At 48.2% G+C, this 12373-nt stretch overlaps 1 protein-coding gene across 2 annotated transcripts in view; it reads right to left on the bottom strand.

Moving 5' to 3' along the window:
• Nucleotides 1-12373, bottom strand: part of CHAF1B (chromatin assembly factor 1 subunit B) — a 57300-nt gene that overhangs the window by 40325 nt on the left and 4602 nt on the right. For both annotated transcript variants that reach the window (XM_073584654.1, XM_073584653.1), the window contains exons 2-3: nt 4485-4608; nt 4145-4277 (exon numbers count right to left, since the gene is read on the bottom strand). In XM_073584654.1, the coding sequence (XP_073440755.1) occupies nt 4145-4277; nt 4485-4607 (256 nt within the window). In that variant the 5' untranslated portion in view covers nt 4608. The remainder of the gene's footprint in view (nt 1-4144; nt 4278-4484; nt 4609-12373) is intronic.

Genomic DNA, 12373 nt, shown 5'->3' with positions numbered 1-12373 from the left:
GGCTGACATAACTGCCACTAGGAACGACGTCTTCAGAGAGAGGCTCCCGATATTTATTTCTACCCCTAGCTGGTATGGCTGTCTACATAGCGCATTGAGAACTAGGTTGAGGTCCCAAGGAGGGCGGTCTTTCTTATCAAGGGTTTAAGTCTCTGCACCGCCTTCGAGAACCGGGCTATCCAAGGGTGAGCGGATAGGGTTGTGTCGTAGAACACGCTTAAGGCCGCAATCTGCACTCTCAGAGTGCTGGGTCTAAGGCCCAGCACTCTCAGAGTGCTGGGTCTAAGGCCCTTTTTGAACCCTGCAAGAAGTCAAGGATCTTCGGGATGTGGGGTTGGTCAGTCTCGACTGTCGCCTCTCCACAAAAGCTGCAAAATTTTTTCCAGATCTTGTTATATATTGCTGCTGTTACGGGCTTCCTACTCGCTTGCAGAGTGGATATGACTTCGTCCGATAGACCTCTTGCTCTTAGGACCTGCCGCTTAGGATCCAGGCTGATAACTTGAGCGCTTCTGGCCTTTGGTGGAAGAACGCTCCCTGGTGAAGCAGGTCTTCTCTTTTTGGCAGAAGAATGGGATCTTCCCGTGATATCTTCCTGAGTAGAGGAAACCAACTTCTTCTTGGCCAATAGGGGACCACCAATATGACCCTGGCTCTGTCCTCGTAGACCTTCCTGAGAACCCGTGGAATGAGAGCTAGAGGTGGGAAGGCGTACAACAGGCCCCTGCTCCAGGACTGTGATAGAGCATATATCCCTGTCGGGTTTCCCGCAGGGTTCAGGTAGTAGAAGGCTCTGACCTTTGTGTTCCCCATGTCCGCAAACAGGTCTATTTCTGGTTGTCCCCAGCAGTCGCACAGGCTGCTGAACACCTCGTTGTTGAGTTCCCAGTCTGTTGCGGTTATTCTTCTACTGCTGAGGAAGTCCGCAACTCGGTTCCTGATGCCTTCCAGATGTACTGCTGAGATTGAGAGGACCTCTCTTTCCGGCCATCTGAAGATCTGTTCGGCTAGGCTCTGTAGTGCCGGGTGTCTTGGTCCACCCTGGTGGCGGAGAAAGGCTACTATCGTGGTATTGTCCGACAGTATTTTGACGTGCTTGTTCTTCACCCGAGACCAGGCGACGAGTAGTACCTTCCAGACCGCATGTAGCTCTCTGAAGTTGGAAGACCTGTTGCTGTCCTCCCGACTCCATCGTCCCTGGTAGTACTTTCCACCGACGTGTCCACCCCAGCCATACAGACTTGCATCTGTGGTTACTATGATTTCTGGAGACTGAATCCATGAGACACCGGTTTTTAGGTTTCTCGGGACGGTCCACCACAACAGCGACCTTCTGACCTGGGGGATTAACTGTATTTTCTTGTCCAGTGAGCCCTGCCTTCTGTCCCAGGATGCTAGGACTGCCCGTTGTAGTTTGCGGGAGTGGAATTGACTCCATCTGACACAGGAAATCCACGAAGTTTTCAGCCCCAGGATCCTCATTGTGTCTCTGATCGATACCCGGTTCTTTGAGAACTGACGAATCTTCCCTGGCATGCTGGTCTGCTTTTCCTCTGGAAGATAGAACATTCTTCTTTCCGAGTACAGCATGACCCCCAAAAATGTTATTCTTGGCTTGGGTGTAAGATCTGATTTTGACCAATTTATGATCCAACCCAACCTCTGCAGCGTGGAGATTGAGGACTGACAGTTGACCCTGAGCTGGGCTGCTGAATCTGCTACGATTAAGAAGTCATCTAAGTACAGGACCACCGTGATGTTTCGGGCTCTTAGGTAGGCCACTACTTCTACCATTACCTTTGTGAAGACTCTTGGGGCTGATGCTAGGCTGAAGGGGAGGCAGCGAAACTGGTAGTGGTGTATCCTGCCCTCCTTTTCTACCGCAAACCTGAGATATTTTTGGTGGTCTGGGAGGATGCGGACATGGTAATACGCGCTGTTTAAATTGAGCGTGCACATTACCACTGCTTCTCCCAGCAACGGAATCGTGGCTCTTATTGACTCCATCTTGAAGCGTTTGTATGCTACCCACTTGTTTAGGGGCTTGAGATTTAATATGGTCCTGGTCTTCCCCGATGTTTTTTTTTTATTGCGAAGAGGCTTTAGTGCCCCCCTCTTTCCTCTTGCGCGGGTACTGGAATGATTGCCTCAATTTCTAGGAGGTCCTGGATATCCAACCACATGCGGGAGGTCGCTCAGAGTCATGAGCTGGTCACTAAGAACCTGTCCGGGGGTAGGGAGTTAAACTCTATCTTGTACCCTTGAGAAATTACTCGTAGTACCCAGGGGCTGGTGGTAACCTCCCGCCATTCTCCCCTGAAATTGAGCAGTCGCCCCCCCTACTCTGGTGGCGTCATTTTTTCCGGGAGCTATACCCTTGGCCGGAGAAGATGGTATCTCTGCTCCTATTTCTACCCTCGCCCCCTTTGGGGTAGCTCCATCGACCCGACTTTCCCTTTCCTCTGTAGTCCGTTCTCTGGTTGTAACAGGGTCTATGAAAGGGCTGATACTTTCTACGTTTCTCTTCAGGGAACCCCTTTTTTTCATCTGATGCCTTCTCTAAGATATCATCAACCACGGGCCCGAAGACTCTACCCCCCGAGAAGGGAATTGAGCACAGTATATTCTTTGACTGCATGTCACCTGACCAACTTTTAAGCCAGATAGCTCTTCTGGCTGTGTCGGACAAAGATTGGCTTCTGGCCGTGAATCTAACGGACTCTGCTGAGGTGTCAGCCAAAAACCCGTAGCTAATTTTAGCAAGAGAAGGGATTTTAGAATAGTTTCCCTCGGAGTTCTATCTGACAAGCGTTCCTCCAAATCATCTATCCATAGATGCATGGAGCGTGCCACTGATGTCGTGGCTATATTTGTTTTTATGACTGCCACTGAACTCTCCCAGGCCCTCTTTAAGAGCCCGTCGCAGGCGAAGCCTGAAGTCTCGGGGAATAGTTAATCTCTTCTCTGCTTCCTCCCACTTGTCTAATATCATAGCCCGTATATGGGTATTTACTGGGAAGACCATCGAAGTCTGGGAGCGCAACCCCCTGAACATCTCATCCTGTATTGAGAGAGTAGTCGGGGGTTTCTCAATCTGCATAGTCTGCTGCGCTGCCCCCAACAGCTCATCCGTATCGCCGGATGCAAAGAGATATTTCCTTCCCCTTTCCGGGTGCTCTCTGATCTCCTCCTCTGCGACTGATTCGGACAGTATGTCTTCGGAAGACGTGTCCGACTCCCTCTGCCTCTTACTGGATGCCTGGGGGTTCACCTGCGGGGCTCGGGACATGGCTAGGCCGGACACCAAAGCCTGTACTTCCTCTCTAATTATGGCTCTCATGTGGGCGGAGGTAGCGCTCTCTGGTCCCGGGCACGGCGCGCTGGCCTGCCACGACTCACAGCAGGGGGAGAGGTGCGGCGATCCTCTGCCGGGGTCCGCTTGTGGGGCCAGTGGACTCCCTAGAGGCGGCCCCGGTACCCGTATATCGGTGGTGGCGGTGGCATCCCGGGTCGAGAGCCCCCGTCGGGAGGAAACGACCCCGTGTCCAGGAGCAGCGCTACACTAGACGGGTTGAGGGACCCTGTGCCTGTGGGTATCAGCTGCAGAATTTCTCAGGTAGGAAGGGAAAGGCTGGGCCCCCCGATCCTGACCATCTGCGCGGAACGGACTAGATCTTCCTCTCGTCGTTCCTATCTGCAGTGGGACAGGAAAAACACTGAAGGGTGGTAGGGGGAGAATCCTTTTAAACTCTTGTGGTTTCCTGTCCCACTGCGGATGAGAAGGACGTCCTCCAGTGTGCTGTCAGGTGGTGACCTGGAAAACAAGATAAAAAAATGGAAACTCTACATGTGATGAAAGTTAATCCCTAACATTTTACTCACATAGGTAAAATCACTCTGGTGCCACGGTCCTGAGCACTATAATAGTCCGGCGTGGTGAAGGAATGGAGCAAAGACAAAGAAAGTGATAATGCCGGCTTTGCTCCAGCATTAGCCGAAATGGCTGATAACAGGGAGCAATAGACAAGCAACACAACTGAAAAAAACATTTAGGTCTTTTGACATTTTTAGCTATTCAAGAAACCAACGATTGAAACAATTCACCGGATGCTGAACGTAGACGAAATGTAAATGAAAACCTTACCATCACCACCCGATGCCAAAATCTCCCCGTTAGGAGAGAATCGCACGACGTTGACGGCCTTGGTGTGACGGGTGAGGCTGGCTAAGAACTCCACCATAGCTTTCCCCTTTTCATTTTTCTCCACTTTCCATAGCTAAAAAAAAAAATCAATCAGGCAGAAAAATTAGTAAGTCATACAGATCTCCCTTGTGAGACTCACTCAGATAAATTATCACACACAGTATATACTGTGACACTGGCAACGATGAGTAAACTACTTTGCCCGGTTCACCAAGAGAAACCATTTGCCTTCTTCTGGTGGTCTTAGCCAGTGTTCCCTCTTCCCACCCAATAAACCTACCCGCACCGCAGTGTCCACCCCGGCGGAGGCCAATCTGTTAATTTTGCTGTTGCCATGCTGAAAATCCACGCTGTAAACCGGCTCACGGTTGTGCCAGGAAATTTCACACGTGATGACTTTCATCCTGGATATAAAGAACAGACAGATTACCAAACTGGACATCCAAAATTGTCATTGATTCAGCCATATTGGGTCCCACCCCCGTACTAATAACGGTGGGACCAGAGGGGGCCGTATTGGGACTTATCAATTTTTATTCAGCTAATACTAACTGTGCCCTCCCCAGCAATAAATGTCTATAAAATGAAAGAAATTGCAAAACGTATATAGTAATTCGGAATTATTTTAGCAGTTTCTGTGCTCTTATCAGAAGGCCAGATCCCACATCGAGAAGTCATTATTAGTGGGGAGCGAACGTCTGGGATAAGGTGTTATCCGCCATGCTCGTGTGCTAACCAAGTGTCTTCGGCATGTTCGTAAAATACGTTCAGAGTCCCTGCGGCTGTACGACCGCCGCCACACATGCAGGGATTGTGTAAAAAAACGGACAATCCCTGCATGTGTAGCGTCTGTCGAACAGACGCGGAAACGCGAACATATTATTCGAGCTCGCCGAAGTCACTCGGTTGGCACCCGAGCATGGTCGGTCATCACTAGCAACTATATGATGTGGTCCAGTCTCCACAGGCCTCCGCCGAAAATGTGGACATCAGTTGTCCCCACCCTTTGAGGCCGAGCTCAGATCAAGAGACCTGCAGTCCGTCTGGGATTCGTGCTTTGCGCTCGGACAGTGAAGTTCTGAGGTGTGAACGATGTCTGAGATCGCCACCAGCCACACCACTCCCCCCCCCCCACCCCAAATACATGAAATATTCACCTGTTCTTAATGGGGAGAAAGCAAATAACAAAAAGCTTTGTCTTATTTCCTATAAGGACAAAGCATCGGGCATCGGGATATAATCAATTTGCCTGATCTTTGTATCTCCCAAAAACTGCCGTCAAAGGCAACAGCCCAATATACATGAGGTAGTTGAATAGTTCGAATTTTTATCTTATGTGTAAGAGCACAAAGAGTCTAAGGCTGTGTGCCCACGTTGCGTTTTATAAGCGTTTCCGCAGCACTTTTAGACAAGCGTTTCTGCTGCGAAAACACTTAAGAAAAGCATCCAATTAATTATAATGGAAAATGCACATGTTGTGCTAATGGTGCGGAAATGCTAAGCGGAAAAAAACAGAGCATGTTCATTAATTTTGCGGAAACGCGTGCGTTTCCGCATACATTCAATTTTATTGCAAAAACGCATAAAAAACACACGCGAAAACGCTTAAGAAAAGCGTCAAAAACGCTTACAAAAGCGCTTCATAAAACGCATGCGTTTTCCCGGAAAGGGGGTGTGCGTTTCCGCCCAGGAATATTCTGCATCAAAAACGCTACGTGGGCACATAGCCTAAGGGTGTGTGCACACGGTGCAGATTCTGGTGCGGATCCGCAGCAGATTCTCCTGCGGTGTACAGTACTATTATATTCAATGTAAAATAAAAACCACTGTGCACATGCTGCGGAAAAAGCCGCGCAGAAACGCAGCGGTTTCACACCTTCTCCATTGTAGAGGTGTGAAACCGCAGGGCTAAACCGCAGGTTAATCTGCAGGTAAACCGCAGGTCTTTTGACCTGAGAATTACCTGCGGATTTTTCCAAATCCGCGCAGAAAAATCAGCAGGACCTAAAACTACATGTGCACATAGCCTAAAAACGCAGGTGAAACTTGCACAAAAACTGCAGAAAATCCACAGGAAATATGCACTAAATCCGCAAGTAAAACGCAGGTCATTTTACCTGCCGATGCAGCAAAATCCGCAGCAAAATCCGCAACGTGTGCACATACCCTTAGGCTATGTTTACACGATCAGTAATTTACCTCAGTATTTGTAAGCCAAAATCAGCGGGAATCTCATTGATTGAGGACCTGTTTTTTTGCACACATCCAGTCCAGTATGGTCTATTTTTTGTAAATAAAGTACCTAACATTCTAACAACCTTCTGACATGGCATATTTACAATCGGCGGGGATACAAGTGCTAAAAGTTGCTCACCGTTTGCTAAAATAGGGGGACTGAAGCTCAGACTTTTTGTACCCCCTTTTCTACTCTGCGATCACAGCGTACGGATTCATAGGAAGTGTACAAATCCGTAAATCATCTCTCCAAACAAAGGCAAGGTGTGAAGCGTACTTTTTTTTTTTGTCAGCTGAAAAAAAACAATCGGATCAATAATGAAAATGATGCGCTGCTCAGAGCTTGATCCAATTCTCTCGGATGAAGAGAAAATAGAGGAAAAATATATGTCTCCATCTTCTCCATTGTGTCACTCTGTGGAATTCATCCGAGGGCAGTCCGATGCTCCCACTTCCCATGAACTCATTGACTTGCCTGACTGAGTCTGATCACAATAAGTGATCAGACTCGGGCATGCAGCGATGCTTTCCTCCTAGGAAAAAAAAAACTGCACTGTTAGCTAAGGAAACACTTAGCTAACCTAAATGAATTCAAGTCTCCAGGTCCAGATGAATTACACCCCAGAGTGCTGAAGGAGATAGCAGAAGAAATTTTTGAACCCCTCTCCATAATCTTTGAAAATTCTTGGAGAACAGGAGAAGTCCCAGAAGACTGGAGAAGAGCAAATGTTGTTCCTATCTTCAAAAAGGGGAAGAAGGTGGACCCAGGCAACTATAGGCCGGTGAGTCTGACTTCTAGACCAGGAAAGATCTTTGAACAAATTATTAAACAACATGTATGTCAGTACCTGGATAAGAATGAAGTGATTAAACAGAGTCAGCATGGGTTTGTAACTAATAAGTCATGTCAGACTAACTTAATTTCCTCCTATGACGGAATCACTGATTGGGTGGATCAAGGAAATGCTGTAGATATAGTATATCTTGACTTCAGCAAAGCATTTGACAAAGTATCTCATACAATCCTTATTGAAAAAATGACTAAGGCTACTTTCACACATCAGGTTTTCGGCGTCAGGCGCGATCCGGCGTCGTGCCGGAACGCCGGATCCGGCAAATGTTTCATAAAACCGGATGTGACGGATCCGGTTTTCTGGCGGATCCGTCTTTTTCTGGACAGACAAAACCGGATCCGTCTCATCCGTTTTTCTATCCGTTTTTCGACGGATTACGCCGGATCCGGTTTTTAAAATTGACCCTTGTGGCCTTCCGAACGGAATTGGCTACTGGAAAACTATATATAGCATGTTCCTACAGCCCTTCTTTGACAGGTTGTAGAGGAGAAAGTGCAGGTTGGAGAGAAGAGCAAGTTACTGGCGAAGATGGATGTTGTCATTTGAAATATTTTGAAGAATTTGGCGGATTTTACAGCGGAGGCGAATCGTTTGAGGGTGATTGTTCTGGAGAAGGAGAGAGCGAGACAGCAGCGCATCAGGCATCGTAGACGACGTTTGTGGATCCACCCCATCACAGCCAAGAGAATGACGCGTGGGGTCTATTCTACACTATGCATGGACCTTCGACGAAACCCGGATACATTTTTTGGATATGTTAGGATGAAAATGGAGAATTTTGATTACTTGGTGGAGCGCATTGCACACCTCATAAGAAAAGCGGACACCTATTGCCGCTTCTCTGTTTCACCCGCAGACCGTCTGATGGTGACTTTAAGGTAAGCCACATTTATTGGATATGATCGCATCAGAGCACACTTTCACTGCAATCTTGTTGGTGGTAATTTGTATCTCCAAGTGTTATAGGTCAGTTTTGGTATGTAATGCTGTGATTTAAAACTAATTTATTGTTTTTTAATTCCCCACAGATTTCTTGCAACTGGAGAATCCCTTTCGTCACTGCATTTCCAGTACAGACTCGGGATTTCCACCATATCTGGAATTGTGAAGTACACATGCCGTGCACTGTGGGACTCCTTAGCTGAAGAGTTTTTACCAGAGCCCACAACAGAGAGGTGGATTGAAATTGCTGACAAGTTTCAACAGATATGTCAGTTTCCAAACTGCTTGGGCGCTGTGGACGGGAAACATATCCGCATTGTAAAGCCAGCTGGATCGGGATCGGAATATTTCAATTACAAGAAATATTTTTCAATTGTCCTCATGGCCATCGCTGACACGGAATACAAATTTAATGCGGTTGATATTGGGGCCTATGGCCGCTCCAATGACTCAAGTTTTCAAACTGTCTGCCATGGGGAGTAAACTGTATGGAAACACCTTCCAGTTCCCACCACCTAGACCGCTGCCGCAAACATCTGGTCCACCTATGCCATTTGTCTGTGTAGGGGATGAAGCCTTCCAGCTGTCAGAACACCTTTTGAAACCGTACTCTAGCAGAGGATTGACAAGACCAAAACGCATTTTTAATTACCGCCTCACAAGAGCAAGAAGAATGGTTGAATGTACCTTTGGTATTCTGACAGCCAAATGGCGGGTCCTATTGACTGCGATCAACCTCAAGACAGAAACTGTGGACGAAGTGATCAAAGCGTGCATGGTACTCCACAATTTTGTTATCTGCAAGGAACCCATTTCCATTGAGGACACCTCTGAAGAAACCACCTTGCAAGATTACCATGACATTACCACTAGAAGTTCTGTGACGGTTTCAGTAATGAGGGACAATTTTGCACTATACTTTATGTCACCTCAAGGCAGAGTACACTGGCAGGATGACAGAGTGTGAAAGATTTGTGCCCTAACCAAACTTGTGTACCTTCAGTACCAACAGTATATACCTTTGCCAACCAAAGTTGGCTATCTTGTCATGGTCTCTATTTTTAGCTTTAGGCCACAGGTGTGTACCTGGTTGTGTTTTATGCAAAGTATTTCACCTTTTAACAAAAGCTGTGTACATTGTTAGGAAATCACCAACAATAAACACAACTTTTTAGGTGAAATACTTTGCTTCAAACACAACCAGGAACACAACTGTGGCAAAAAGGTCAAATTTACCCACAGTTATATACCAGGTTTTGAATACCATTTCACCTTTTAAATACCCTGTATTTAACCTTTTTCGCCGCAGAAAGAAATGACAGACAACCAGTGTAAAATAATTTAACTTTTATTGAAAAATGTTTTTTTTAGTAAACTTTTTTAAAATTTTAATAAACTTGTTTAATAAAACTTTGAAACTATAAAACTGAAACCATAAAACTGGTCATTTTTATTTAAATACACACATTATAATTCTGTGTAGTGTGTGGTGGAAATACTGCTGGAGGGGCTGCGGTACACTTCGACACTGGGAGTGTGGAGAGAGGACTGGGATCGTGGTGGGGAAGGAACAGTTAGAGGTGAAGGTGTGGAAAAAACTACAGAATGGGTGGACATGTGGGAAGCAGAAGCGGTGGTGGGTGGTGGAGTGGAGGGTTGGGCAGGGACTGTAGGAGCAGATGATGTTGATGGCAAGTTGTATGGGGAAGGAGTTTGGTACGGGGCAGGTTGCTGGAAGTGGGGAGATGTCTGGTACGGGGCAGGTTGCTGGAAGTGGGGAGATGTCTGGTACGGGGCAGGTTGCTGGAAGTGGGGAGATGTCTGGTACTGGGGAGGTTGCTGGTACTGGGGAGGTTGCTGGTACTGGGGAGGTTGCTGGTGCTGGGGAGGTTGCTGGGGAGGTGGATGGTGCTGGGGAGGTGGATGGTGCTGGGAAGGTGGATGGTGCTGGGAAGGTGGATGGTGCTGGGAAGGTGGATGGTGCTGGGAAGGTGGATGGTGCTGGGAAGGTGGATGGTGCTGGGAAGGTGGATGGTGCTGGGGAGGTGGATGGTGCTGGGGAGGTGGATGGTGCTGGGGAGGTGGATGGTGCTGGGGAGGTGGATGGTGCTGGGGAGGTGGATGGTGCTGGGGAGGTGGATGGTGCTGGGGAGGTGGATGGTGCTGGGGAGGTGGATGGTGCTGGGGAGGTGGATGGTGCTGGGGAGGTGGATGGTGCTGGGGAGGTGGATGGTGCTGGGGAGGTGGATGGTGCTGGGGAGGTGGATGGTATGTAATAGGAGGGGGAGGATGGAAAGTGGCTGGAGGTGGATGGTATGTAATAGGAGGGGGAGGATGGAAAGTGGCTGGAGGGGGTGTAGATGTAATAGGAGGGGGAGGATGGAAAGTGGCTGGAGGGGGTGTAGATGTAATAGGAGGGGGAGGATGGAAAGTGGCTGGAGGGGGTGTAGATGTAATAGGAGGGGGAGGATGGAAAGTGGCTGGAGGGGGTGTAGATGTAATAGGAGGGGGAGGATGGAAAGTGGCTGGAGGGGGTGCAGGTGGAGGAACTACTGTGGTGGGAGGAGGAGGAGGTTGGGAGGTAACTTGCTGGAGAGCAGCGTGGCATGAATGCATTACATGCATCTGCTGGGCAGGAGAGAGCGTTTCCATGCGCTCCACAACAGACCTGAAAAAGGTGTGGTTTGGCGAAGATCTTGCTTCTCAATGCATGGTTTGCAGAAGTGTCTTCACCTCCAGAATGCTGGAGTTGATCTGCTGATAGCCTGCGGAGATTTGCTCTGACAAGACTTTTAGACAGTTCTGGAAAGATGCATTCAGATGCAAGAACTCTGGCGCATAAGTCTTTTCCTGACCCCTCTGCCGCTGCCGCCCAGTACCCGCAGGTGTACTAGAGGTGGCAGGGGCAGAAGGGTGGGGTAAAGGGACAGCGATCTCCTCACCAGCAGCTTCATGTAATGTAGGCGGCCACGATGCTCCTGTGCTGGTGGATGGGACAGATGGGTCGAATGTGTGGGAAGGCTGGGAAGGTGCAGATGTACCGGGGCGGTCGAAGTGTCCCTCGGTGCCGGTCTCCTCAGGGATCGCCTCAGAAGGGTCCAATCGTGCCGGCTCCCGAGTGCTGCTCACCGTGCTGTGGAATAAAGAGAAAAAAAAACAATTAAAATACTGCAATGGTATGGCCCTGGCTGAAAAAAAAATTTACATATAACATTTTTTTTCACATGTGGTGTGTAATATTTACCTTCTGGTGACCATTGTTTCCCGGAGGAACGACAGGGCTTCTGCGTACTTGTACTTGCTCCTGCGTCCTCAAGATCCACTCGGGGCCCGCATCTCTTTATTGAACTCCTTCTTGAAACGATCTCTCACAGACCGCCACCGATTCACAATTCTGTTCCCTGAAACGAGAAAGGAGTGGTTAGTATACAACATCAGTGTTTCCCAAACTCCAGTCCTCATGGTCCCCAGGGGTCATGTTTTCAGGATTTCTATAGTAAATAGAAATCCTGAACACATGATCCGTGGGGACCACGAGGACTGGAGTTCGGGAAACACTGGTTTACATCAAGCAACCGGTACTGTATATACTTACGCTCTTTAATCTGGGCCCGAGCTTCGAGGTCCTCCCAGCGGCCAACAAGGAGCGAACAGATTTCCTCCCAGAGTCGTCGGGTAACGATCAGGTCAGCGTGGCGGCGGTCAGCCATATTCCAGAGCGGCTCCCTTTCTCTGACGAGATCGATGAGGCGGTCCACATCAATCCCTCCATCCTCACCGTCAGAGTCGGGAGCACGCTGTGAAGGCTGTTAAAGAAAAAGACAAAAATAACATAATTTGCCTCCACAAAAGAAATGAAATAAAAAGTGCAAAAAAACAAAGCAAAAATATTTATACTTACACGCTGGTGACCGCCGCGTTGCTGTCGCCGACGACCCTGGGAGGCACTGCGAGGACCTCTTGGCCAAGCACCAGATTGGGAAGACTAGAGAAGAAAACAAAAAATGTTATGTCTTTGGATGTAGGCATTTGTTTGCTGTGTGTGGTCTGCAGAACATTGTTTTCTATGTGTTGTGTGTAGTGTGATGTTGTGTTTCTGCGTTTGATGCAAAAAACTTACCAATTGTGAGCCCACTCC

This window comes from Dendrobates tinctorius, unplaced genomic scaffold (genome assembly GCF_039654945.1).
Source record: "Dendrobates tinctorius isolate UK_male_01 unplaced genomic scaffold, ASM3965494v1 ptg000084l, whole genome shotgun sequence".
NCBI lineage: Eukaryota > Metazoa > Chordata > Amphibia > Anura > Dendrobatidae > Dendrobates > Dendrobates tinctorius.
This window is presented reverse-complemented; position numbering and strand designations above follow the sequence as displayed.